Source organism: Chlorocebus sabaeus, chromosome 9, assembly GCF_047675955.1.
Source record: "Chlorocebus sabaeus isolate Y175 chromosome 9, mChlSab1.0.hap1, whole genome shotgun sequence".
Taxonomy (NCBI): domain Eukaryota; kingdom Metazoa; phylum Chordata; class Mammalia; order Primates; family Cercopithecidae; genus Chlorocebus; species Chlorocebus sabaeus.
This window is the reverse complement of record NC_132912.1, coordinates 51714126-51740486: the sequence shown is the minus strand read 5'-3', so window position 1 is coordinate 51740486 and position 26361 is coordinate 51714126. Positions and strand designations below refer to the sequence as shown.

Below are 26361 nucleotides of genomic sequence, written 5' to 3'. Positions count from 1 at the left end.
CTCTCTCTCTCTCTCTCTCTCTCTCTCTCTCTCTCTCTCTGTTGGTTTCTTGCCATGGGACATGTATGCTCCCCTTTGCCTCCTGCCACGATGGTAAACTTCCTGAGGTCTCCCCAGAAGCCAAGCAGATGTTAGTGCTATGCTTGTACAGCCTGCAGAACTGTGAGCCAAAATAAACCTCTTTTCCTTATAAATGACCCCGTCTCAGGTATTCCTTTATAGCAATTCACATGGACTACACAGTCCTCCAATGGGTGGAGTAGTATCCCATTAAGAACTTGCTCTTTACTCAGATGGGGGGAGTCACAACATGGCATTTAGGGTAGGAGATATGATGCAGCCTGTGATTCTGATTGGCTGGCCTGGTGGCTAGAGTGAGATAGGGACTGGAAGGGGGAGACTGGAGCAGAGAGAAAGCAAAGATGCAAAAGGCATAAGCCAGGTGAGAGATGTGGGCCAAACACAGGTTGGAGGAGATTGAGACCAGGCAGGGCAATGTGTTAGCTCGGGGGCCCCAGCCAACCACATCTTCCAGTTCTTGCATCTTATGTAACCCCCTCCCTCAAATCTAGGCTGCCCTATGAGCTGCTTTAATTGACAGAAGGTAGCAGAAGTGACTCTGGACCAATTTTAGGTCTAAGTCCTGAGAAAACTTGGCAGCTTCTGACTTTAGTGCTTTTCCCTGACTTTAGTGAAAGCACCCCCTTGTAAACAGTGGAACTTTCCTGAGACTATTGTGCTGCAAGAACCCCAATGTAGCAATGTGGAGAGGCCAAATGGAGAACTGAGGTCCAAGCCAGCAACCACATTGACTTCCAGCTCTGGGAATGAGGCTGTCCTGGAAGTGGATTCTCCAAGTGATACCATGTGGAGCAGAGAGAAGCTGTCCCCATCAAGCCATGGCCACACTGCAGAACAGTGAGCAAATAAAGAAAATGTGTTTTGTTTTTAGCATGGTACTGGTATAAAAATAGGCATATAGACCAATGGAACAGAATGGAGAATCCAAAAATAAAGCCAAATACTTACAGTCAATTGATCTTCAACAAAACAAACAAAACATAAAGTAGGGAAAGAACACCCTATTCAACAAATGGTGCTGGGATCATTGGTAAGCCACACATAGAAGAATGAAACTGGATCCTCATCTCTCACCTTATATAAAAATCAGCGTGGCTGGGCTCGGTGGCTCACTTCTGTAATCCCAGCACTTTGGGAGGCCAAGGCAGGCAGATTACCTGAGGTCAGAAGTTCGAGACCAGCTTTGCTAACATGGTGAAACCCCATCTCTACTAAATATACAAAAATTAGCCAGGCGTGGTGGTGGTCGTCTGTATTCCCAGCTACTTGGGAGGCTGAGGCAGAAGAATTGCTCGAACCCAGGAGGCAGAGGTTTCAGTGAGCCAAGATCGCACCACTGCACTCCAGGCTGAGAGGCAGAGCAAGACTCTCTCAAAAAAAACAAAAAAAAAACAAAACAAAACAAAAAAAATCAATTCAAGATGGATCAAAGACTTAAATTTAAGACCTGAAACTGTAAAAATTCTAGAAGATAACATTGGAAAAACCTTCTAGACATTGGCTTAGACAAAGACTTTGTGACCAAAAACCCAAAAGCAAATGCAACAAAAACAAAGATCAATAGATGGGACTTAATGAAACTAAAACGCTTCTGTATAGCAAGAGAAACAATCAGCAGAGTAAAAAGACAACCCACAGAGTGGGAGAAAATCTTTGTGATCTTTACATCTGACCAAAGACTAACATCCAGAATCTAAAAAGAACTCAAGCAAATCAACAAGAACAAAACAAACAATCCCATCAAAAAGTGGGCTAAGGACACAAACAGACAATTCTCAAAAGAAGATATACAAATGGCCAACAAGCAAATAGAAAAATGCTCAACATCACTAATGATCAGGGAAATGCAAATCAAAACCACAATGCAATACCGCCTTACTCTCGCAAGAATGGCCATAACAAAAAAAATATAAAAAAATAGATGTTGGTGTGGATGTGGTGAAAAGCAAACACTTCTACACTGCTGGTGGGAATGTAAACTAATACAACCGCTATGGAAAACAGTGTGGAGATTCCTTAAAGAACTAAAAGTAGAACTACCATTTGATTCAGCAATCCCACTACTGTCTATCTATCCAGAGGAAAGTAAGTCATTATATGAAAAAGATGCTTGCACACACATGTTTATAGCAGCGCAATTCACTATTGCAAAAATATAGATCCAGCCCAAATTCCCATAAATCAATGAGTGAATAAAGAAAATGTAGTATATAAATACCATGGAATACTTCTTAGCCATAAAAAGGAATGAAATAATGGCATTTGCAGCAATTTAGATGAAACTGGAGACCATTATTCTAAGTGAAGTAACTCAACAATGGAAAAGCAAAATCGTATGTTGTCACTCATAACTGGGAGCTAAGTTATGAGGATACAAAGGCATAAGAATGATATAATGGACTTTGGGGAATGGGGGAAAACGGGGGAGGAGGGGGAGGGATAAAAGACTGCACACTGGTACAGTGTGCACTGCTCAGGTGATGGGTGCACCAAAATCTCAGAAATCACCACTAAAGAACTTATTCATATAACCAAACACCACATGTTCCCCAACAATCTATTGAAATACATTTTTTTAAAAAGGAAAATGTGTGTTGTTTTAAGTCATTAAACTTTGGGGTAGTCTGTTATGCAGTTACAGATAGCTGAAACATAGGAAGTGATGCAAAATCCTCATGGCTAGTACTAGCTGGCCCTGACAATGTGCCAGGCTAAGAGCTTGACATAGGCACATTCACTTAGAATTCAGAGCAATCCTATGCATTCGATGTCATTATTATTTCCACTTTCAAGAGGAGGGCACTGAAGTACAGAGAAGTGAAGTCATTTGCACAAGGTCACACAGCTATTTAGTGGCTAAGCTCAGATCGGAACCCAGCCCATCTTGCTTTCTAGCCTGTGATCTTAACAATTCTATGATAAATATATTTTTGGGAAAAGGAACAGGACTCGGTGGTGAATAAGATGGCCTATGGGACGAAGGCACACATAACTGTAGTTGAGACTTCCAGTTAAAAAAGACAAGTCCTGTGGAGTGCTGGATTGAGACTGCAGGTCATCGTTCCTAGCTTTTCAGAATCATGTCCGTCTCCTGCCAGCCCCGGCCTCTGGTAGAGGGAGCTTGTTGAAGAAGGGCGTGATGAAGACACTTTGTAGACAGCTTATCACAAAACATACCTTTGATTGGCATTAGTAACTCATGGGCATTATTTTGTTTAATTTTCACAATAGCCCATAAGGGTGATATGTCATCAGATCCAATCTATAGGTAAGGATATGGACACCCGCTCAGGTTATGCAAGCTCTCAAGATCACACAGCTGGTAGGTAGAGGGTAGAGCCTGTCCTACAATCTGGGCAGTCTGAACGCCACTGGTCACCTTCTTAACAACCACTCACTGCCTCCTGCCTCTTGGAGGTAAGGGTCTCATCTGGGCCTGCCTCCCTGCCCCCATCCCCTTCTCCCATCATATTTCTGATCTGTATTAAGAGTTTGGGCCGGGCGCGGTGGCTCAAGCCTGTAATCCCAGCACTTTGGGAGGCTGAGACAGGCGGATCACGAGGTCAGGAGATCGAGACCATCCTAGCTAACACAGTGAAACCCTGTCTCTACTAAAAAATACAAAAAAAATAGCCGGGCGAGGTGGCGGGCGCCTGTAGTCCCAGCTACTCGGGAGGCTGAGGCAGGAGAATGGCGAAAACCCGGGAGGCGGAGCTTGCAGTGAGCTGAGATCCGGCCACTGCACTCCAGCCTGGGTGACAGAGCGAGACTCCGTCTCCAAAAAAAAAAAAAAAAAAAAGAGTTTGGCGGAAATTCAGTGCGCACACACACTGTATGTCCACATACCACAGACCCACGGACATTGGAATTGGAAGGTTCTCTTTTAACACAACCTCCTCATTTTTCACAGGCAATTTCTTAAGGGTCTACTTTGTGCCAGGCACTGTAAGGTGAGTTAGTGACAAGTTGGGGCTGTCCTTAGTTAACTCCAGTTTTTGCTCTGAAACAAATAGATCTACAGAAATGATAAGCAGAAATGAGGCTTCTTACGCCCTACCTCTCAAAATGTTTTATGCACTTTTAGCACAGTGCATGGAAGTCAACTGCTTTGCCTTTAGATATCTAGCTCAATCTCTGGTCAGACATATTAACAAGAACCCCTGTCCCTGTACTGACCCTCAGCAACAGCATTGCAGTTGCTATTCATTTTGCAGACTCATTGCTCTGCTTTTTTGTGTTTGTTTGTTTTGTTTTGTTTTGTTTTTAACTAAGTATATGATTATGGGGAAAGTGGGTATTATTCTTTTTCTGTTTGAAGCAAGTCCCATACATCTTTGTGCTAGAAAAAGCTCTAGATCCCATAAGGACTTGTATTCTTTTTTCTTTCTTTTAATGAGACTTGTCTCATTTCTCTTTTTCCTTTGGCTTCCAGGAAGCTCAAGAAAAATTTAAAGCCTGGCTTTGGCAAATATGTGGGTCCTAACAGTCTTCATATTTTTGTTGTGGTTCATGATTTTGCATTGCTTTTTTTTTTTTTTTTTTTTTGGAGACAGAGTCTCACTCTGTCGCCTAGGCTGGAGTGCATTTGATCTCGGCTCACTGCAAGCTCCGCCTCCCAGGTTTCATTCTCCTGCCTCAACCTCCTGAGTAGCTGGGACTACAGGTGCCCACCACCTTGCCCGGCTAGTTTTTTTGTATTTTTCAGTAGAGATGGGGTTTCACCGTGTTAGCCAGGATGGTCTTGATCTGCTGACCTCGTGATCCACCCGTCTCGGCCTCCCAAAGTGCTGGGATTATAGGCTTGAGCCACCACGCCCGGCCTGTGTTGCTATTTTTATTTGCATTTTCTCAGGCTCTCAATTATTTTGAACTATTGTGTAACCACTATTTTATTCTAAGTCTTCTCAATAGAGGCCATTTCAAATCTTTTGTGGAATAACAAAGGAGTAAACCAGAAGTCAGTAAACTTTCTCTAAGGGGAAGATAGTAAACATATTTAAGCTTTGAGGACCATACAGTCTCTGTAGCAACAGAGAACTCAACTACTCAACTCTGCCATTGTGGCGTGAAATCAACCACTGACAATATGTAAATGAATGGGTATGGCTGTGTTCCAATAAAACTTTGTGTACAATAGCAGGTGGCAATCCAGGTTTGGCCTGTGGACTGTACTTTACAGTATTTTAAAAGAATTTTAGAGCATCTGGGAAGTAATTTCCTCTTAAGTCGAGAAGTGCTTAGCTTAGAAAAAAAAGTGAATGGATGGGAATTCTCTCCAAGATGTCTAGTCTCCACTTCTGGGTGACAGATTGTGGAAAAGCAGCTGTGAAAGCTGTCTGGGCAGTTTGGCTCAGGAGAGGAGCCGGCCGTGCCCAGGAGAGGTCAGTCCCTGACAGAGCAAGCTGTGAGGTCTGCCAGCGAGAGTGCATTCTCTGGCACACTGGCAGTGCCCACTCCTTGACAGGGGGTGGGAGGGGGCAATAGGGGCAGAGCTCTAGAAGTGCCCGGCCAGCCAGGTTCCCCAGCTCAGGCAAATGGGCCTTCAGCTACTGTTCATGGAAGGAATGTGTCTGCAGCTCCAAATTCCCACAGAGAAAGACAAGGGGAATCGTTGGGGAGAAATTCCTGGGCCACATTTTTCTTGCTGTTCATGTGGCCTGAAGCCATTGAACTTGGCCAGCCTGCCCAGGGAGGGATTTACAAAGCCCATTGTCCTTTCCCTGAAGCCTCACCCCCACCCTGCCCCCACCTGCTTTTTCCGACTTTCTTTCCTCCGCCATCCCCAGGAGAAATGCAGCATGGGAAAGAGCAGGAGGCCATGGGGCCAAGAGGGCTCTCTCTCCTTGCCATGTGGACAAACACAGCAGCAGCTCCCAAAGGGGACAGGTACTTCCCAGCGGTTGTGATGACATCAGACCCTACCATGCACTCAGGGTAGGAGGCAGTCTCAGTTGCCTGAGCAAGAGTCATTTAGTGGCATACATGCCACTTACTGTATGCCAAGCACTGTTCTGAACATTCTGCATAAATTAACTCATTTATCCGTGCAAGAACCCTATGACAATCTCCATTTTACAGAAAGGGAAACTGAGGCTTGAAGTGGTTAAGTGATTTATGTGGGTTCCAACTAGTAAGTGGAAAAGTCAGAATTAGAACTGAGGTGTCCGCCTCCAGGGTGATCCTTACTTTCCTACTTCTCACTTTTACTATGTATGACCCCTCAGCTTAGCATTCTATTTACAGATATCACCTTAATGGTCTGCAGTTATAGGAAAAATTCATTTTACAAAGCATTCGCAGTCAGTCCTGCACACCTTTTAAGGCTCCCAGAACCTCCATGCTATAGAACATGAGACCCTGTATATGAACTAGGCCCATCTGGTGTCTGGTCCACTCAGCTGGGGGCATAGTACTGTGCACACTCGGAGTTAACTAGTGCTCCTTGCACTGTTGCTGCTGCGGCTGCTGCTGGTGCTTTAAGGAGGGACCTCAGTTACCTGGAATGTGTCAGATCCTGGGTTTGTGTTTTCACTGCATCATAAGTCATTGACAAAACAACCCTGAGACTGGTGTTGATAACCTCCTTTTACAGATAAGGAAACTAGGCACATCAATCAGGTAATTCATGCTTGCTGCTCTAACAATTCCCAAATCTCAGCAGCTTAATCCCTTAAAGACTCTTCTTGCTTAGGTCACTGGCTCCTGCAGGTCAGCATGAAAAGGGAGGAGGGAGTGGGCTGCTCCATGTGGTCACTCAGGGACCCAGGCTCCTTCTAGGACCTCAGTGTCCTCGTCTGAATCCTCTGCTGTGAGATGCAGGGAGAGGGGGCAGGGAATTTATCAGGGGATTTTAGGAGCTGGTGCTGACAGGAGCTACAGAAGCCTCTGAGGTCACTTGCCTCTCCTACCCATGTTTCCTTGACCAGGGCTTAGTCATGTGACCCTGTCTTACTACAGGGAGGATGGGAGGTGGAGTCAATCTTCGCGGCTGCAAGAGGAGCAGAGGCTTTGGCTGCCACACAGATCCAGAGGGGTGAGGTGCTGTAAGGGACAGTCAGGACTTTTGGCACCCAAGCTGGTGCTTTGCCACCACACTGCCTTGACTAAAACTGACTCCAAAGCTGTCTGAATTGAATTCCAACTTCTACCATCTTGAAGACTCTCACCTCATGTGGACAACGAAAGGGGTGGAAGGCGCTGAGGGTTGTCAGTATTGGCTGTGACACGAAGAAAAGAGAATGGCACATTGCAAGTGCCCGACACCCTTCCTTTTCTCAGTGAAGCAAGCTGTGGCCAGGGGTGCTCATAGGTGGAGGGGAGGGAATTGGCAGAGTTTCTGCCCTGAGGAAAGGGGGGCATGGGCGCTTGCTGCTGGCACCTAGCTGTGGAAGGAGAAAGGCGCAGGATGGGGCCTGGCAGAGGCTGGCCTGGGCCCTGTCCAAAGCGTAGATAGATGTTGGGGTGGGGAAGGTCCCTTGTTCCTCGGGGTTTTGCTGCAGAAACTGCAACTCTTTGAGAGTGTTCTGCCTTCTGAGAACACCTCCGCACTCTGCTTAATCTGGTGGTGAGGTCTCTGCCAGACGAGGGCACTGGGCTGCCCCAGGGTGGTGGGCACAGAGCCGGTATCTTCCAAGCTGGCCTTGGTGTTGCCAGTGAGATGACAGCTATATAGAAATAGGGGGTTGAGCCTGTGGAGCTGTCCCCAGGGGAAGGAAAGGGCTGCCAAGTCTCTGCAGGGTCAGGCAGGGGACCTTCATGCTAGAGGACAAAGTTTGCAAGCTCTTGTGCCCTCGCCACTATTTTCCAGGGTGAGTTGGCCTCAGATGGCCAGGTCAGACCCAGCTCTACTGTTGCATAGCTCCAGAAGACCACTGTCCCCCCACCTGCTAGTTACTCACTACCAGGTTGACTCACTCAACCTCCAGTGCCTCTGTTTCCCCACTTCCTACAGCCAGGCCTCAATCCACCCAACAGACCTCCTGTAAACCAAATCTCAAAAAACATTTTTCAGACTGTGGACACCAGTTCATTAGAGGGGTCATGAAATCAATTCTGTGGGCTTTGTCTGGAATTTTTACGAAAGAGATAGACTCACATAGAACAGAACATTCCAGAAGACGCAGACTATAGGAATAGCAGTGTTTGCTGAAGCCTCAGCTTCCGTTGCCCTGGGCTCCCAGGGGGCAATGTAATGTCTATTTCTTATCAAAAAAAAGTGTGAAAACACTGTGTTGGTGTATTTGTCTCATTCCTTTCAGAAAACCTGGGCTCTTTGTGCAAATTAGTCCACAAATTTCTTTTCCTCCCCCAGCTCTCTCAACCAATCACCCCTCTTCTACAGACCAAAGAAGGGCACCATCGTTGCCAGGCCACTCAATAAAAAATAAAACCCATCACCAAGGGCTGCAAAGATTTCGCTGATACAGGAATCCTAGGAGGCCAGCTGCTTTCTGGCCTTGCATTTGCATATCTAAGAGGGCCACTTAAGTGACCCTTCACAGGACAAAGAAGGTTAGCTTCTCTTAATTTTTAAAAAAATGAAAGGAAAGAAATCCTTCTGGTTTTCACATTCCTTCAGGGCAGCCTTTGCGGGGTGACTGGTCTTGCAACTCTGCTCTGTTGCGTCAGCCAGAGGGTCCTCTGCTTCTCCAGCATTATTCCTGCAACCAGTATTCATGGAGCCCTGCTCTGTGCCAGACATGGAAGATTATGGACCAGACCCCCTACCTAGAGCCCTCTCCTCATCCTCCAGCTATGTACATGTGATAAGGACAGGTGGCTCACATCCCTATCCAGCCTCGCTAGGGATGTGTTGCTCCTGTCCCCACATGCTCCAGCTCTGCCCCCAAGTCCATCAGAGGAGGCCTGGTTCTCCAGGATACTGGAATTCTCAGTCTTTCCTGTGCTGACTTGATGGGAGGTTCTCATGTTTATTGAGCATCTGCTGTGTGCCAGGCACTGCTGTATTCCAAAATCTCTGCCAAGGGCCTGCAAAGGTCATTACTGTCACCATCCAGTGAGACTCAGGGAGATGAGGTGACTTTCCAAGGTGGCACACACGGGGGGGGTGGGGAAGCAGCAGGTCCCCTTCTGGGTCTCTTGGATGCCTGCAGCTCTGTTCTTCCCACCTGACCATAGGCCTCTGGGAGCAGCACGGGAAGTCCCAGGGGCTGTGCCTCAGGCCAAGCAAATGATACAGCATGGCTGGAGCAGCATGCTGCATGGATGGAGGTGCTAGGCAGAGAGAGGGTGCAGGAAGATGGGGGACCAGCCAGGAGTGGACAGCAGGAACAGGAGCTTGGTCTTCTGGCCCCTGAGAGTGTGGACTGGATTTCAAGGTTAGTGAGCATGGGCCCTGCTGCGGAGGGCCAGTGGCCCTGGCAGTGTCACTCCCAATGCCACAATGGTATGAGTTTTCCATAGGGATGCCATAACTAACTCCCACAAACTGGGTGGCTTAAAACAACAGAAATTTCTTTGGTTAGAGTTCCGGGGGCCAGAAGTCCAGTATCGCGGTGGAGCTCTAAAGGCTCGAGGGAGTAATCCTTCCTTGCCTCTTCCAGCTGCTGGTGACTTCCAGGTTCCCTAGCAACCCTTGGCTTGTAGACACATCCCCCAACTTCTGCTTCTGTCTTCACATGACCTTCTTCCTTCTGTGTCTTTATGCATCCTGTCTGTCCTCACCTCTGTTTATAAGGACACCAACCATCGGATTTGGGGCCACCCTAATTCAAGATTACCTCATCTTAGCTCATTTCATCCGCAAATACCCTATTTCCAAATAAGATCACATCTGAGGTTACCAGTGGGCATGAATTCTGGGGGACACTATTCAACTCGAGGCAACAACTTCCCTTCTTTCCCAGCCTTGGCCTTCCAAACTCTGTCCCCTCAGTCTCAAGTCAACACTAAGTTCTTGGAACCCACAAAGGCAACTGACTTGCAAAAGACTCTCCAGACCTGGTGTTTTTCAGTAATTGTAATTTCAGTTTTTGGGATTCTGGTATTCCAGAATAATGTGCTTTTGAGAAATGCTGAACTATTAGTATTTTTGTGATATGTTTTTTAAAAAATTAGAACTATTTACACTACAGTAGGCGTTTGGATCCAGTAAAGGAAAGCTTGTTTAGAAAGCAGTTTTCTAATCTTCTACAACCCAGGAGGAGGGGAACTACGCTGCCTCCATCACGATACAAATCTTTATTCTGCTTCAGAGACTTTCTAGCCTGGAATTTGCCCCAGGTGACCACTGGCATCTCCACCTACCCACGTTAACACTGGAGAAGATGACCACAAACCAGGAACACTTTCTCTGACATGAAACTAAAGCTCATGATCAAATAAACAAATGTAGTTCCTGCCAACAAAAAAAGAAGGGAGTTTAAAATAAAAGATATCTTCTAAAGTGTAGAAGAAGAAATGGAATTACTTGAAGATGAAAAACTCAAAGGATAATACTGGAAATTAGTTTGAAATTTAGCTTGGAACATCTCACCATTGCCTTGACCAGCCTAGAGTGAAAGAAAAGGTTTCAGTGGCTGGAAAAAATGGGCACAAAAATGTGCTCATGATTCATGTAACATCAAATAGTAGACTTTCATTCCAAATATTATCAGTAGTTCCTTTACCCTATAGGGTTTAGTTCATTACTTTTGAGTAGTATTTTATTCATGTCATCTGCTAACAATTAGTATGAGAAAGGTAACATTTTTAACATTTATATTTCATAGATTTTTGTTTTCACTTAATGCTTCTAATATTTACTTTTTATTTGAAATGTCTAATATTTTAGCTGGATTTTAAAATGTTAGGTATTCTGAACACCTTTTCATAGAAAATATTGATAATCAGTGTTGGTGTTTTAGCAATGCAGGGAATAAATACTTAATTCTTTCGTGTTGTTTTGCTCTGGTACTGCAATTGTAATGCTGTACTAATCAGCTATTGGTAAAGAGCTGTAAAATAATTTAAATACATTGACTTATAATAAAATGTTTTATTTAAATTAATTTAGAGCCCTTACCAATAACTAACAATGTGCCAAGCAACACGTTTAACATCCTATATGGAACTACTTTTGTCACAGCCATTTTTCAGATGAGGAGCCTGAAGTTTACAGGGTTCGGTGATTTGCCCTGGGCCTCAGATCTGGGAAGAGGCTGAGCCGTGATTGAAACTCAGACAGTATGACTGAGCACCTCGCCCTTAACCATGACCCCACAGTACAAATAATAAAGGGTGTCAAATAAGTCAGCCAATACATAATAACCATCATTTTCTAGCCATCTTTGCATTTGAGTTTATTATGTGCACTAGTACACACAGACTCTAACCCCATAGAGATCAGGCAGGTAAGATGAACTGAAAAAGCAGCTTTTGCTCTTGTTGCTCAGGTTGGAGTGCAGTGGCACAATCTCGGCTCACTGCAACCTCTGCCTCCCGGGTTCAAGCGATTCTCCTGCCTCAGCCTCCCAAGTAGCTGGGATTACAGGCATGCACCACTGTGCCCGGCTAATTTTGTATTTTTAGTAGAGATGGGGTTTCTCTATGTTGTTCAGGCTGGTCTCGAACTCCTGACCTAGGTGATCTGCCTGCCTTGGCCTCCCAAAGTCCTGGGATTACAGACGTGAGCCACCGCGCTCAGTCAGCTCCTATCAATTCTTTATATGGTGAAAGCAGGCCCAAATTTACCCTATAGAAATCTATATATTTTTAGTGGGTAAAATCCTGTGCATTGAAAAATATTGCATGAGCCAAACAAAATATGTCTATGAGCCAGAATCAGCCCATGGGTAGTCAGCCCTGGTTTGCAGCTCAGCTTTCAGCCTGAGAACTAGACCCCATTTCTTGTTATTGTTGCCTCTCCCAACCATGACTTTCAGCATTCTTTCTGCTTTTGGATGATTGCTCCTTCATTGGTTTAATTTATTAAGCACCTTTAAAGAACCATGCACCTTAAAAGCAGCACTTTGGAGCAAAACAACATCAAGGCTACCCAACCCTGGACTAGGAGTTCTTGAGGGAGGGGATCACATCTCAGGAGCTCCTAGTCCAGAGTTGGGTGGCTTGATGTTGTTTTGCTTGAAAGTGCTGCTTCTCCAATTTTAAGATGCACACAGAGCACCCAGCACATACTGCAAGAACAGATTCTGTTTGAGGTGGCGTGGGTGAGGCCCTAGGGTCTGTATTTCCAACAAGCTCCTAGGTGATACTGATGCAGCTGGCCCATGGACCACACGCTGCATAGGAACGACCTACTCTGAGGAACAGCCTGGGTCTCAGAGGGTTCCTGAGCTGATGGTTAGAGGAGCCTCTGTACTTGGGCTTGGTTTCTCAGAGGTGACCTGGGTCATTCAACCCCCACCTACTAATCCCCTTCCACATTCCTCCCCACATCCTAATTTATCTAGGGATTTAGTCTAGCTGAGATCACTCGTAAAGAATTTTATCTACATCTTTGTTCTGCGCTGGCACCAAGCATACTTCCTCCTGCGCATCACCCCTTCCTGTCCGGTGAGCTATCACCATCTGAGGGATTTCTGTGCACATCCTTCTGTGTCTCAGTGTCACAGAACCGTGGTGCCCAGCACCAGCCTGATCTTCTGTGAGCCTCCTGCTAAGAGTGTGGCCCTGCTGAGAGTCAACCTGGAGTCTAGAACCACGCAGCTAGCCCACTGCAGGGTAGGATGCACCCCTAAAGGTCATGGAAGTGTCCCCCTGTGTAGAACAGCCTGTGGGGTCAGGCAGGCAGAGTGTCACACTGAAGAAGAGAGGCTGGGCCAGTGCACTGGAGTATAGACCATGTTATGCACCCAGGAAGCCAGGCTGGTCCAGGTGGGCTGTCCTATTGGTGAGACACTAAAGGCGCCTTCCGGTTGGCATCATTCAAGAGATGTGGCTGCAGTTTAATCACCTAATTGAGACCCCGGCCTTGATCTGCAAGGATGAAGGTGCAGGCCACCCTCCAGGGGTGACATTCCCTATTGCGTTTCATGGGGGAAGTTCGGTTAAAGGCTCCTTTGCCGTATTGAGTCTGGAAGAGCCACCTGTGCAGTGTGTGCTGGAGCCTTGCTATCAGCAGGTTGGACAGAAGGCTGTAGGGCAGGGGCCGGGTGCTGGAGGGAAGAGCACGGCACAAGAATGTGGTGGGAGCTGTGCATGCCCGGCCCTTGGAGAGGCCACTTTCCCTCTCTGGATGTCAAGTTTATGAATGAGATGAGGACCATGATAAGATGTCCACCGAACTCAGGACTTGAGCTCTGAGGGCCAGTGCATTTGCAGGAAGAGACCAGCAAGGAATGTTCGAAGGTTGTACCCGCAGGATGGAGCCCAGCAGGACGGAACAGAGGGCCACGTCCTGCATTTAAATTCAGAAGCTCATGGTCAGGGCCAGTTTCATGGCCTTCAACTAGGGCGTGTGCTCAGTGATAACCCTGCCTCTTGAAGGGCCCTGCATTTAGAATTGAATGCTCTGTGGTTGCTGTCTTGAAATTCTTAATCATTCAATCTTTAAATCCGTGTTTTTTAAGTGATGTCGAATGGGCCAGTGGAACGTATGCTGAGGGCTGGGGCCCTTCTGCAGTCCTGTCTCCTGCTGCCTCCGCCTCCTGTAAGTGGGTTTTCCTGGCTCCTTCCAGCCTCCTGGTTCCCAAGCCACTGCCCCATCTCTCCTGGCCCTGCCCAGCAGCTGTTGTTGTCCTCCCCTTATGCCCAGCGGAGGCCCGAGCACAGGCATGAGGAGGCCTGGGGTTGGGGGCAGGCACCCCAGAGAGTTTTGGGGTGGAGTACGCTTAGGGTTGGCAGTGCCAGTGCCACAGGGTGGGTGCCTTTGTGGGGATGGGTCTGTCGCTCACCCCCAATCCAGGTGTCTAGTGCCTGGCAGAGTGGAGGATGAACACCCTTGGGGGTGGCCCGTCCACTGCAGGCTAGGGGTAGCAGGCTGTGGGAAGAGGAGCTGCCTGGCTGGACTTCCTTGCCCAGGATGGTGTCTGCATGTAGAAAGGAAGGTTCCAGAGGAGAGCTGGGGAGGCTGAGCCCAGGAGTCATCTCCCTATTGGTGCCCATTTTCAGTACGCCCTCAGCTGAGCACCCCGATCCCAGTGACTGGTGGGAGAGGTACCTGGCTGCTGGTGGGCATGTGTGGAGCCACTTGGGGGCCCCTGGGTGTCTGTAAGGGTCTGTTCTCACTCCTTGAGTATCCATGTGCCCAAGGGGACACACCAGCTAAATAATCAACTAAAAATCCTGGTACAGGGGCTACCCCTAGGCCCACATAGGGATGTGCAGCCCTTCACACCCATTTGTGTGGCCATTCAGCCCTGCAGAGTCCTCCTTCCATCACAGTGGAGGAGCTCAGAGTTGCAGGGAAGCAGGGTGGCCTCCAGGCTCTTCACTGCCTTGGGGACAGCCCTCCTGAGCACAGTGCCCAGAATCAAACACAGTGCAGGGGCATCGCTCTGCATCCCAGGCTCACACCACCCTGAGTGCAGCCTCAGGGCCCCCGCCTCTGGGGTGGCTCACCCACTCTGCTCAGGACCAGCTAGAGAATTTTTGGGGACTCAGGGCAAAAATTAAAATGCCCTGTGTTATAAAAGGAAAAAAAGTGCCATTAAAGGGATTAAATATAAAGTTTGTTTCATTTTTTTCTGCTGTCTCTTGACCTGTCAGTAAGTAGCTCTCAGACCAGCAGCACCAGTATTGTCCAGAGTTCATTAGAAATGTAGATTATTTGACCCACCACAGGCCTCTGGAGCCAGGGAAGGGCCAGCAGCCTGGGGGATTCTGACATGCCGGGAAATTTGAGAAGCACAGCTGTAAAGCGATAATTATTAAGTTTTTTGTTTGTTTTAAAGCAACACAACTAAAATATTAAAATCTCATTGGAAGCGTGTTTGTCTATGACAGATAAAAGAAGAACTGGGGAAAAAAAAAGAGAGAGAGGCTGGGCGCAGTGGCTCATGCTGGTAATCCCAGCACTCTTGGGAGGCCGCGGTGGGCTGATTGCCTGAGATCAGGAGTTTGAGACCAGTCTGGCCAACATGGTGAAAACCCATCTCTACTAAAAATACAAAGAAATTAGCCAGATGTGGTGGTATGCGCCTGTAATCCCAGCTACCTGGGAGGCTTAGGCAGGGGAATTGCTTGAACCAGGGAGGTGGATGTTGCAGTGAGCCAAGATCGTGCCACTGCACTCCAGCCTGGGCAACAGACCGAGACTCTGTCTTAAAAAAAAAAGAAAGAGAAAGGACTGTGTGGCGCCAGGGGAGAAACCGTCTGCACTTCTGCGTATTGTACTTCACATGATGGTCACAGCCATCTTGCCAAGTAGGCAGTTTCCCTTCTATGATCAGATGATGAAAATGAAGCTCATGGGATTTAAGTTATTGGTCCAGGTTCTTTTAATGAGTGAGTGGCAGAGCTCAAATGTGAATCTGGCTCTGTCTTACTCCAAGACCGAGGCTCCCACACCCTCCCCATCCCTGCTGTTCTTTCTTTGTTCATCCTTCCTTCTTTCTCTTTCTCACTTCTCTTCTTTCATCTTTGCCTGTAGAGTGCCTGTTCTATGCTGGTGTTTTCCTCTAGGCCCATACTGTCCGATACGTTGCCACCACACATGTGGGTCCTGAGCACTTGAATGAAGCAGGTGTGCCTGAGCAACGGAATTGTCAATTTAATTTAATTTACATTAGTTTAAAAACTGACATTCAGTTCCATTGCTGAAAAACCTTTAAGTATGTTTGGAATAACTTGGGTATGTGACTCTACTTTTCAATCATACATTTTATGAAATCTAAATGACGATCAAAGATGGCTACAGTTAATTAATATATTACATCATTTCAAATAGCTAGAAGGAGGACAGTGAATGCTCCCAACACAAAGAAATGGTAAATGCTTGAGATGGTGGATATGCTAATCACCCTAATCTGATCACTGTACAATATATCTATCAAAACATCACTATGTACCCCATGAATATGTGCAATTATTATGTGTCCATTTAAAAAATTAAAATAAATAAATATAGATCAAGTACTTTCAGTGAAAATTTAGTGTCTGCATGGAAATATGCTTTAAGCGTAAATACCAATTTAGACTTGGAAGCAAAAAAGAATGTGGAATATTTCACTAATGTTTATTTTGATTACATATTGAAATGATAGTATTTTGGAGCCAGTAGTTTAAATAAAATACATTATTAAGAATAATTTCACTAATTTTCTTTCCTTTTAGTTTTAAAAAAATTTAAATTTTTAGTCTTTGTGAGTATGTAGTAGGTATACATATTTATGTAGATGTTTTTACATGTGTACTCACTAGAAAATTTACAACCGCAATACATTTCTATAGAAGAGCGCTGCTCTAGGACACGATTTTGGCCAAAGAAATGATCCTGCTGAAGGGGCCTCTTTCCAGGGAGCCTGCAGGAGTTTCCCACACCTGGTCCTGTGGTAAGTTGAGAGAAGTGAGGCTAAGACAGGAAAACCCCACTGCAAGGCCAGGAAGTGTAAGAGACACTCCCACCTCAGGGGTGGGGATCACTCACAAACTTCTCATCTAATTTCATTTCTGTCATTACCCATCATCTGGCGCTCTGCAGACAACCTCAGCAGGGGCTGTTCGAGGTCAGGCCAAGACTCAGGCTGGCTGGTACCAGGTGCCGAGACAGGCCGGTATCAGCATCCTCCCCACTCAGGCGGCGGCTAATGTGATCAGGGATGCTCTGGGCATGTCAGACGCACGGTATCAGTCTCCTCTGCGGAGTAATCTGTGCACACTGGCTCCCCTTCAAGGTCAGGCCTTCCTTCAGAACAGCAGGCAGCAGTCTTCTATCTGCTCCAAGGGCAGGCTGGATAAGGCCAGACAGCTACAAGCTCCATGCCTGAGGGCAACTTCAATGACCTTGTGTAGCCATAAGAAAGGCAGGAACTGGCTCCCTCTGGGCAAACTTGGCTATAGAATGCCTGCTGGTGCCATTCTACTAGGTCAAGCAGACACCTCAGAGGTCACTGGGCCAGCCCTCTCATCTTACACCTGGGGAAACTGAGATTTAGAGAAGAGAAGAAACCTAATCTGGTTGCCCTTGAGAGCTAGGGTCTGAGCTGAGTCTGGAAGCCACTTAAACAGGCCCCGAGGCAGAGATGTTGTTAGTGACCAGGACTCCCTGGCTTGATCCTGGAGAACTTGGCACATTCACTTGTAAATTCACTCGGGGCTCTGCTTTAAGCAGCCTGGCTTCTGCGCTGCCTCCCACAGGGGTCGCTGTTACTCCTGTGGCAGTGTGGTCTTTTCTGTCAACACTGCCAGGGTGGGGGTGGGGGCATAGAATAGACATTGGTGGAGATGAGCATCAGACATTACAGTCCTTTGTAAGCCCCTCAGTTGCTCTACCCTGAGTGATCTTTCTAACACATAGTTTTGGTTTTATTTTTAAGGATTCAAATATACTTTACTTCTTTATAATGCCATATTTTAATGGGTACATGGAGCTTTTACTTGACATCAATTATGATTTGGGTTATAAACAATTCAGTATGACACCAACTGGGATGATTACTGATCTTTCCATTCTGTTAGGGGCGACCCTGGCAACAGGGCACAGATTCCATCCTATTCCAATTTGTGTTGCAACATAGGTCCATCCGGGCAGTAGAGAAAGAGGCTCCCCTAGCTAACATGGCATTACCATATCTGTCATGAAAATCATGTGTACATTTCTGGCTGCTCTACCTTTCCATTGTTTGCTGAATACTTTGAACTCGGAGGTTACTTACTGTGCTGTTGGCCAAGGGAAATCATGAAGCTGAAGATGAAAGTATAGCAATGCAGCTGCTGCTTTGGTGCAAATTCACTTCAAGTACCTTGCAAATATCTCTGAAAAGGCCCAGTTTGGGTTTTAGCCATCCCTCCTGTCAGTTGAACATGGTCAGTGACTAAAGTTCAAACCTCTTTGTCCAGCATCCAAGGCCCTTTGTGACCTGGTCCTGTTCAACTTTCTACCCGCATCATCCGCTCCCTGAGCCTCCTGTACTGAAGAGCTCTCCAGCCTCTGTGTCTTGCATACTCCAGCCCTGACTCTGGGAAGGCCCCTCTCCTCTCTGCCCATCTGGATAATGTTTGCTTTTGTGTCAAGCCTCAGCTTGAGTGAAACTATCCCCAACCACTCTCTGGGGAAAACAAATCCTACCGGCTGCTCTGGGCTCTCAGTCAGGGACACCTCTATCAGAGCACTCATCACACGGCATTGTGATGAGATTGGGTTGCTGTTATTAATCATAACAATTAATGATTAGAGAGCATGCAGGGAGGAGGGGAGCTTATCTAGACCAGATACCTACTATGAGCCCAGATCTGGGTTCTCACTGAATCCTCACCACAACCCACGGTGCTTGCAATATTCCCACCCCACTGAGGCACAGAGCCCTCTGTGACTTGTCAAAACCCACTCAGTCCCTGAGTGGCATGGCTATGCTTCCATCCAGCTCTCCCTGACTCTGACTTGGAGAGATAGGTGGTCTGGAACAGCACTGACTAGACACTGTGAGGTCCTTGGTGTCTGTTGAGAGTGCATGGAAAATGGGCACAAACAGGAAGATGGCTCCCGGACTCGCCTCCCCAGCTCTTCCTTTCTACATGCAGACACCAGCTTGCCCAGGCAACATCTGCATCCATGTGTGGTGTGTCTGGGGACAATCAACCCCATGACTCTGATTCCCATAAGACACAATGCTAGCTTTGCTACTACTGTGGTCTCTGAAGACTGGTTGGAGCTAAAAACCCAAGACCTCAAAGTCATCCCTGTCCAGGCCTCCTATTGCCTGCAGGATGCCCATCCTGTGTTTGGGGAGTTGGAGGGAGGTCCCAAGGAGCCCAGTGGGAGGGAAGGAGTGTGGACCTCTGTGGGAGAGCAGGGAGTTTGCCAGGCCTCTGAATGGTGCAGCTGGTGCCTGAGTCTCCTGACCCTGATCTTGAGAAATATGGGGCTCCCAGCCCAAAGCAGACAGGTGCTCCAGGATGGGGACTAGATCCAGGCCTCAGAGCAGCTGTGGTACCCTTCGCATCCTTCTGCACCAGGAAACAGAGCACTCTTCTCCTCCTCCTTTTCCTCAGATCCAGGGGGGCCATTCACATCTTCTTCGGGCTAATCCTCAGCACTGCACACTTAGGTCCTTCCCCACAAGTAGGAATTGCTCCTGAGTGTGGGGGGCCATTGGTTCAGTGCAATGTTGTTGAAAAGGCACCCTGTCCTGGCCCCTTGTCTGGCACTTGGAAAGGGCAAGGCCAATGATGTTTCACTCAGTCCTGCAGAAATATACTCATGGACCATCTGGAGCAGTGAACATTTGACAGAGCCTGGCTGTTTGTCACCTACTCTCCCCTCTGGAAGGCACCCAAGTTCCTTCGGAGTCTCCTTGCCCCCACTAGGTGAAGCCTTGGGAGGGCTGGTCCAGATGCCAGAGTGGACAGGCCCTTCCTCACCATCCCAGTGTAGTCAGGGGTGGTCATGTAGCCTAAGCACAGATACCGTGGTCTCTAAAGACTGCTTGGAGCTGAAAACCCAAGACTTGGGGCTTTCAGCAAGTGAGCCATGCCGGGATTGCAGAGCCAGACGAGATTCAACCTTCCCAGCACAGAGCACCACCCGCTTGCCACCCCAGCTCCTGACCCCGTGATAGCCCAGTCGCCTGTCCCGTCCACAAGTCTCACTCCCATCTCATCCCTGATTTCTGGTGAATTTCCCCTTTGCTAGAGTTAGCCAGAGTTGGCTTCTGCAAACTGTTCCCTCCAGGACTCTTAATCTCCACTCCCCTGGCCCCACCCCATTTACAGTTACTCACTGGAAGAACTCATGGCTCTAGTCTCAAGCCTGCAGCCAACCCACTTGGTTCCCTTTGATAGCACCAACCCACTTGGTTCCCTTCAATAGCATTGTGCTAATTCCAGAAGATGGATTTTAGCAACGAGTTACAAAGCTTAACAGATGACCTAATTCGTCTCACCAAACACGACCGTCTTTTGGGGACAGGTCTTCTCTGGGATCTTAGCAAATCTTTTTGCCCAGAGTGCCAGAGCAGGTGTCTCCACTCCCCACCCCTTCCTTGTGGATTTAAAGCCTGGGGCTGGATGCCAACATCAGCAAAAAGCCCAAGTCTGGGAGGCCCCCAGGATCAAGTCTGCAAGGGGTAGACAGCTTTCAAAGGGCTGGGAGGGGCAGGGTTTGCCAGGCAGCTGCCCTGGCAAGAGAGAAGTACCAGGTGGGCAGGACCTGGGGATCCTTGAGTCTCAGTCCCTTTGTGGGGCCTGGCTCTTTCATGCCTGCCCCAGGGGAGCCAGCCTCAGCATGCTGAGGAAGAGCAGGGCTCTGGGGTTAGAGCTGGCTCAAGCTGCAGTTTCACTGCTCACCAGCCCTCAAATCCCAGCAAGTTACTTAGCTTGTCAGAGTCCCAGGAGCATTGCCTGTTAGATGGGTTAGTAGATGTTAGTCCCAGGAGTGTGGTGAGGATAAACGTGGTGTGCTCAGCCTCATTCCTTAGAAGGAACTCAGTGAATGTTTAGCCCACTAGCACTCATACACACCTTGGTCTACAACCTCAGGCACTCAACAAATACGATATTTATTAGAAAGAATCATGTTAATTCTATCTCCAAGACCTATGCTCCCAGGCTGGAAGGGAGTTTAGTCCCAGCTACTATTGAGATGGAGGGAAGGGGTCCTCTTTGCTGTAGTCAGGTTTACATGGGGTCTGGAAAAGGAGGATGGGCTGTTCTCGATCCCTCCTGGTCACCTGATGTCTTTACCTGCAGTCACTTGGGGCTGGAAGCTGGGTAGCTCCCCTGCCTTTCTTGACCATGGTATGTCTGTCTGAGGTGGGACCCTGGTGCCTGGAGCCAATTTTCCTAGTGGCACCTTGCCTGTCACCTTCCTGGGCCATTGCTGGGGGCAGGGTGACCAGTCTAGGGGAATGCTTCCCTTCTGACCCCGTCCACATCAATTATCTGGGGTGGGAGAGCAGGGGATTTCTCCTTTCTGCTCCAGGGACCTCACCTTCCCCCAAGGCAAGTGGCCTAGGGAGAAAAAAGGGCCAGGAGATCAAAGCACAAACCAGCATCTTACACATTATATGGTCCTCCTCCTCCTGGAATAATAATTATTAGAATTAAAACGTGGTTATAGCTTTTCCTGCCCCCAGTTAACTCAAACTTCCTCTCACTCACTTCCCCTGTGAGGCCCATCTCATTCACCCTTCCAGAACTCTAAGTGCCCCACTGTCTCTACACCAGGGGCGGCCTCTTCACCTTGGACCGTGAGCCCGCTCAGCAGTGTTGTTTGCAAGCCCTCCAGATGAGGCAGATGCTCGCTAAAGCTTGAGAACCACTGCCCGATGCCATTCTCCTGCCACAGAGGACAATTTTTCATTCTGGCAGAAAGCTTAACCTCCTATTGCTTCCAATCCTTACATTTAATTCAGTTACCTATATGCTGAGCACCTTGAAACTAAGGTGTGAAGGAGACACACAGCCCCTGTGCCCACTGTGCTTGCCCATTGCTGCTTCTGCCCAGCTGCGCTCCCTGATTCTTCACCTGGCTGACCCTCACTTAACCCTCAAAGAACAGGGTCGTTGTCACTTTATCCTGGAAGTCCCATGTACTCCCTGCGCGCATTAGCGTCCCCTCCTCTGGGCTCACACAATTGCCTTTTTACCCTTCTTCTAGCCCTTCTCATCCTGTGAGTCAATGTCTGCCTTCCTGCCTGTCTCCCTGACCTTGTTAATTCTGTGAGGGGAGGAAGGTGTCTTTCTTACTCCAAGGTAACAGATCATTATGCAGAATGGCAGGACTACTGACTGTTCACCAAACCAGGCTTGCCTTCCTCCTGGAAAGAGCTGGACTCCATTTCCCAGACTCTCTTGCTCCTAGGTGTAGCCATCTGACTGCATTCTGGCCAATGGGCTGTGATGGGATGATGGGGCCACTTCCAGACCTGGACCAACACACCTCCCAGGCATGATGGCCTCCTAGCATGGAAACAACTAGGATGCTTTTGCAAGTCACAGGTTTCAGGTGGTGAAACCAAGAAACAGGAAGATTCTGGGAGACCAACTGCCTGCCAATCACAAGTGTTCTTTTTTGACTTTATATGAAAGACAAATACATTCTTGTGTCAAGATCCTGAGATTTGGGGGTTATTCCAGCAGTTCACTTACCCTAATACAAAAAGCTAAGCTCACTGGAGAATAAACATGAAAGTGATTTCCCCAATAACTATGCCTATCACTTCCCACCTTCCCTTTGAGTAGCTGCTGGCTTGGTGATTTTCCCAGGGTCCAGAGTGTGTGCCACTCTTAGTTATTCTAACAGTCTCACTAAGGATGTCTCCAATCCTTAATTCTGTTCCCTCACATCTGGATCAAAGCTCTTTCGTGCTGCTCCCCTAGCACTGTGGCCCTCGGGGATTGGGGTGTGCTGGCGTAGATGGGGGTTGCTTCTCCTAGACTCTTCCCTGAACTGCATCCTGGGCACTGGGGTGGGAAGGAGGCAGAGGGGAAATGCAGACATTTCTTTGCTTGCCAGGCAAGGTTGCAGTTCCCTCCCTGGTGAATGGTGTTGTGAACTGGAGCAGGGGCACCCTCCCAACCAGCTCCTCTGGCTACTGGTGATCTGTTGTGAGTTCTGACCTCAAATCTCAGCTCACTTCTTGCAGGTGGCATCTTGCCTGTCTGCCCTGCACTATGAGAATTCTAGAAAGTGTGATGGTCCATGTCACCCTCTTTTCTCCATCAGTGCCCAGGCCTGTGGGCCCACAGAGGCTTCACATTCTGCTCCTCTTGAGAACTGGAGCTTATGGCAGGTGTGGCTGGCCCCACTCTCTGCTTGGCAGAACCCCATTTGCCATCAGTCCTCAATTAGATTTTCCTTGCCTAGTAACCATGAAAAGCAAATCTTGTGTGTAAGCAACTGTCCAAGCAAGACACAAACGCCAGTCACCCTTTCTCTCAGCCTCCCTTAAACTTTACAAGTGGTTTTCCTGCATGTTCCCACAGCTTCAGGGAGGAGACCCTCACCTCTGCCCAAAGCAATTGCTCCCACCTCTCAGTACGCTTTATATACTGACCATGTCGGGGAAGGAGTGGTAGGCCACAGCCACAAGACAACAGAAGTCCCACTGGCACAAAAGCCCCCTTATGACAGTGTTTTCTCTGTGTCTTGCTCAGCGGCTGGATGTGCAGGTTCTCAGATGCTTTTGGAACCAGAGGTGTATGCTGTATCAAATTCCAAGACTTCCCAGCTCAGAGGGGAAAAATGCTAGAATCTGTAGGAAGCCCCAGATGGCCAGATGCCTGTGTTGGAGGGCAATTTTAGTGTGTGGCTTTGGAAGCCAGATGGCCTGGTCTCAAGCTCCATTCCTATCTAGCTGTGCTGGCTGAAAGGCTGGGGGTGGGCAACAGGGCCTGCACTTTCTGGCCCAGAACTGGCAGATCTCTCCACTAGATGGCACTCACAGTATAATGTTTCCTCATTTTAATTCTACTTTGAAAATATTGTCATTTTTTATACCGTTGAAGAGCACAAATAGAACTATGGCTGAAAACTTACGTAGCTGATTCTACGCGTGACCATCCTTGGAATTCTGCCCCATTTCCAAGAGTTGCCAAGTTTTCTCTCCTCTTGGGGGTGCTGGCTGGAGAGTGAGGGACCATTGTGGTGTGACTGGTGCCACAGGCCAGCACACGCATAGCCTGGAAATGACCCCGGGTTTGTCCTCCTTCCTCATATCCTGCCCTGATTTTCCAGCCGAGGCCCAGATCCCAGGCGGGGCTGTTAGGCTCCTTCCCACGCCTGTTAGTTCACTGCTCTCAGAGCCTGCCACCCAGCAACCTCGGAACTGTAGGAGAAGCCCTTGTCCCCCCAGCTGCACTCGCCGCCCCTCACCCACCCAGCCTGAATTTCCTCTTGGTCTTTGCACATTTCCCCTGGGGGCTGTGCTTGGTGCACACTGGCATGGCCCACTTGGTGCTACTTCCTGCTCCTGCCCCCAGGTAACTGTGCTCAGCATCGTGAGGATAAGTCCTTATTGTGCCTTGAGCTCAGGAGGAAAATGTCCCCAGACTCCTTAAGGGCAGAAATTGACCCCTGCTCATCTCAGTGCCCCGCAAGGCTGGCTCAAAGCTGAGGTCACACTACAGGTTTGCTGAGTTGGACGTGAATGGGTTTCTTGGCCTTCCTGTGACTGCATGTTGCTGTGGTTTAAGGTGGGTTCATCCAATCTTCTTCTTATTCATTTTTAGCCCCAACATGGCATACAGCTGAAGCCTCAGTCAGAAACTGCTGTAACAGGAAGCCCACCCTTCTGGGGTCAGGCTGACCTGGGAGGGTCCAGGCTCCCCTACCTCCCAGCTGTTTGGCCTCGAAAGATTCACCTTACCCCTCTGGCCTGACACCTTCATGGGCTACGAAGGACGGGGAGCTTTGCCAGCTGCAGCCAGAACCAAGCATGAGCTTCGAGTGCAGCCTCCCAGGTCCCATCTGAGCAGGTTGATAGGAAGCACCCCAAGTCCGGAGCCCCCAGTGGGAGGGGAGCAGAGGGGACCACTCTTGGGCCCCGGGCAGCACTGGCATTGTGCTCTGCTCTGCAGATAGCCGCATCGCACTCCGCAAAGGCTGACTAGACCGCTCACCGCCCACCACCCATCCTGCTCTCCCTGAGCTGCTCAGCAGCTGCACGAAGGCTGGAGGGCAGAGATGGGCAGCTCTGGGGATCTGTAGGAACCTGATGAGCAGGCAGGCTACTGTTGCTGTGCTTGAGACAAAGGAGTTCAGGAACTTTCCTTCCTGTAACAAAGTCCTTAGACGTCCCCAGCCCAGGTAGGGAAAATGCTAGAATCTGTAGGGGTCCTCAGATGGCCAGGTGCCTGCGTTAGAGGGCAAGGGAAGTGTGTAGCTAAAAGCCAGAATGTCTGGGCTCAAGCCCCAACTCCACCACTAGCTGTGTGTCTCGCTGGGGATTCTTTCTAATCCCCATGGTCTGTTTTTGTGCAATAGGTGCGACGACATTCCCTATCTTAGAGGGATGCTGGGAGTATTGTGGGAGGCAGAATAATGGTCCTCAAAGACATCCATCTTCTAATTTCTGGAAGCTTGTGACTATGTTACCTTATATGGCAAAGGGTCTTCTCCTACTGCCCCCCATACCCCCAACACCACTGGCAAGAGTCAAATAAATTCTTGTAAATAGCTCTGACCCAGATAATGAACTTACACACAGGTGATGTCCCTTATCTGGTCTATGGGGCACACACTCAGTGCCTTTCTGAATTGATGACTGGAGTGTGTTGACCTCTACCTTCTAGTTCTGGCCTTGACTCATTACCCCTCTCCCTGGGGCCAGGGGCCGCACCCCTGCCCTAGATGGTAGGGCCCTGCCTACCTCACTATTTGCATTTCTTCTCTATCTTAACAGCTGAGACCTTTTCTCCTGGTTCCACAGTCAACCTCTGCTTTCTACTCCATACCCCGGGATCCCTTTGTTACCACCTTCTGATGTGCAGTTTTACTACAACGATTCTTGCATTAGATGAAAAGGAATACCCAAGTGAAACCACAGGTACTTGAATTTTGCACAGGGGCATACAGTTGGAAAGGGTGTTTCTGCCCTTCAACTTCAGCCTGTGCCCCTGGGAACTCTAGTATGGATAGGACAAAGGTAGACATGCCCCTTTCCCAGGCAGGATCTACTCATACCTGTTCCCAAAGAGCCTCTGCTCGTGCCCTGAGCCTAGGGTGCTACCTCAGTGGACAGCCAATAGATCATTTCTCAGGATGGCTGGGCTGGCTTTACTGCTTTGCGACCAGTCATAGACTTACTTAGTTCACAGGGCCCCAGTGAGGCCCTAGCACTCTCAGTTCATAACCACCGCTTCTCAGGATGTCTAAATTCAGCTGACACTCTTGGTGCCCTACTCAGATCCCTCAGCACACACTGTTCCCATCACGCTGCAGTGGTCTGCTTCCTCAAGCACCTGCAACTGTCCCTGGAGGCTGTCTCTGTCTGCAGAGTTTGGTCCATGTGAGAGGGTAGGCCAGAAATGTCAGTTACTCCCCAGAAAGCAGGTCTCAAGGACTGGGTGGTCGGAGTGGGTGGGTAGAGCCCCAGCCTCACTTCTTGGATGAGACCCCTCTGAGGCCTGTTCTGCACTGTGTCCAGAAGCCCCTGCGGGAACTGAGCCAGGGTGCCTGCAGCAGCAGTCCACTCACTAGCACGCCCTGGCTGGCTTTCCTCC

At 48.5% G+C, this 26361-nt stretch overlaps 1 protein-coding gene across 10 annotated transcripts in view; it reads right to left on the bottom strand.

The window, feature by feature from the left end:
- Positions 1–26361, bottom strand: part of ARHGAP22 (Rho GTPase activating protein 22) — a 211688-nt gene that overhangs the window by 86195 nt on the left and 99132 nt on the right. Inside the window, exon 5 of one of the 10 annotated variants that reach the window (XM_073018992.1) lies at positions 10569–15730. The exons of the other annotated variants lie outside the window; for them this stretch is intronic. Within the exon in view, the coding sequence (XP_072875093.1) occupies positions 15660–15730 (71 nt within the window). The 3' untranslated portion in view covers positions 10569–15659. Of the gene's footprint in view, positions 1–10568; positions 15731–26361 lie in introns of those variants that run through there. 10 annotated transcript variants of the gene reach the window in all.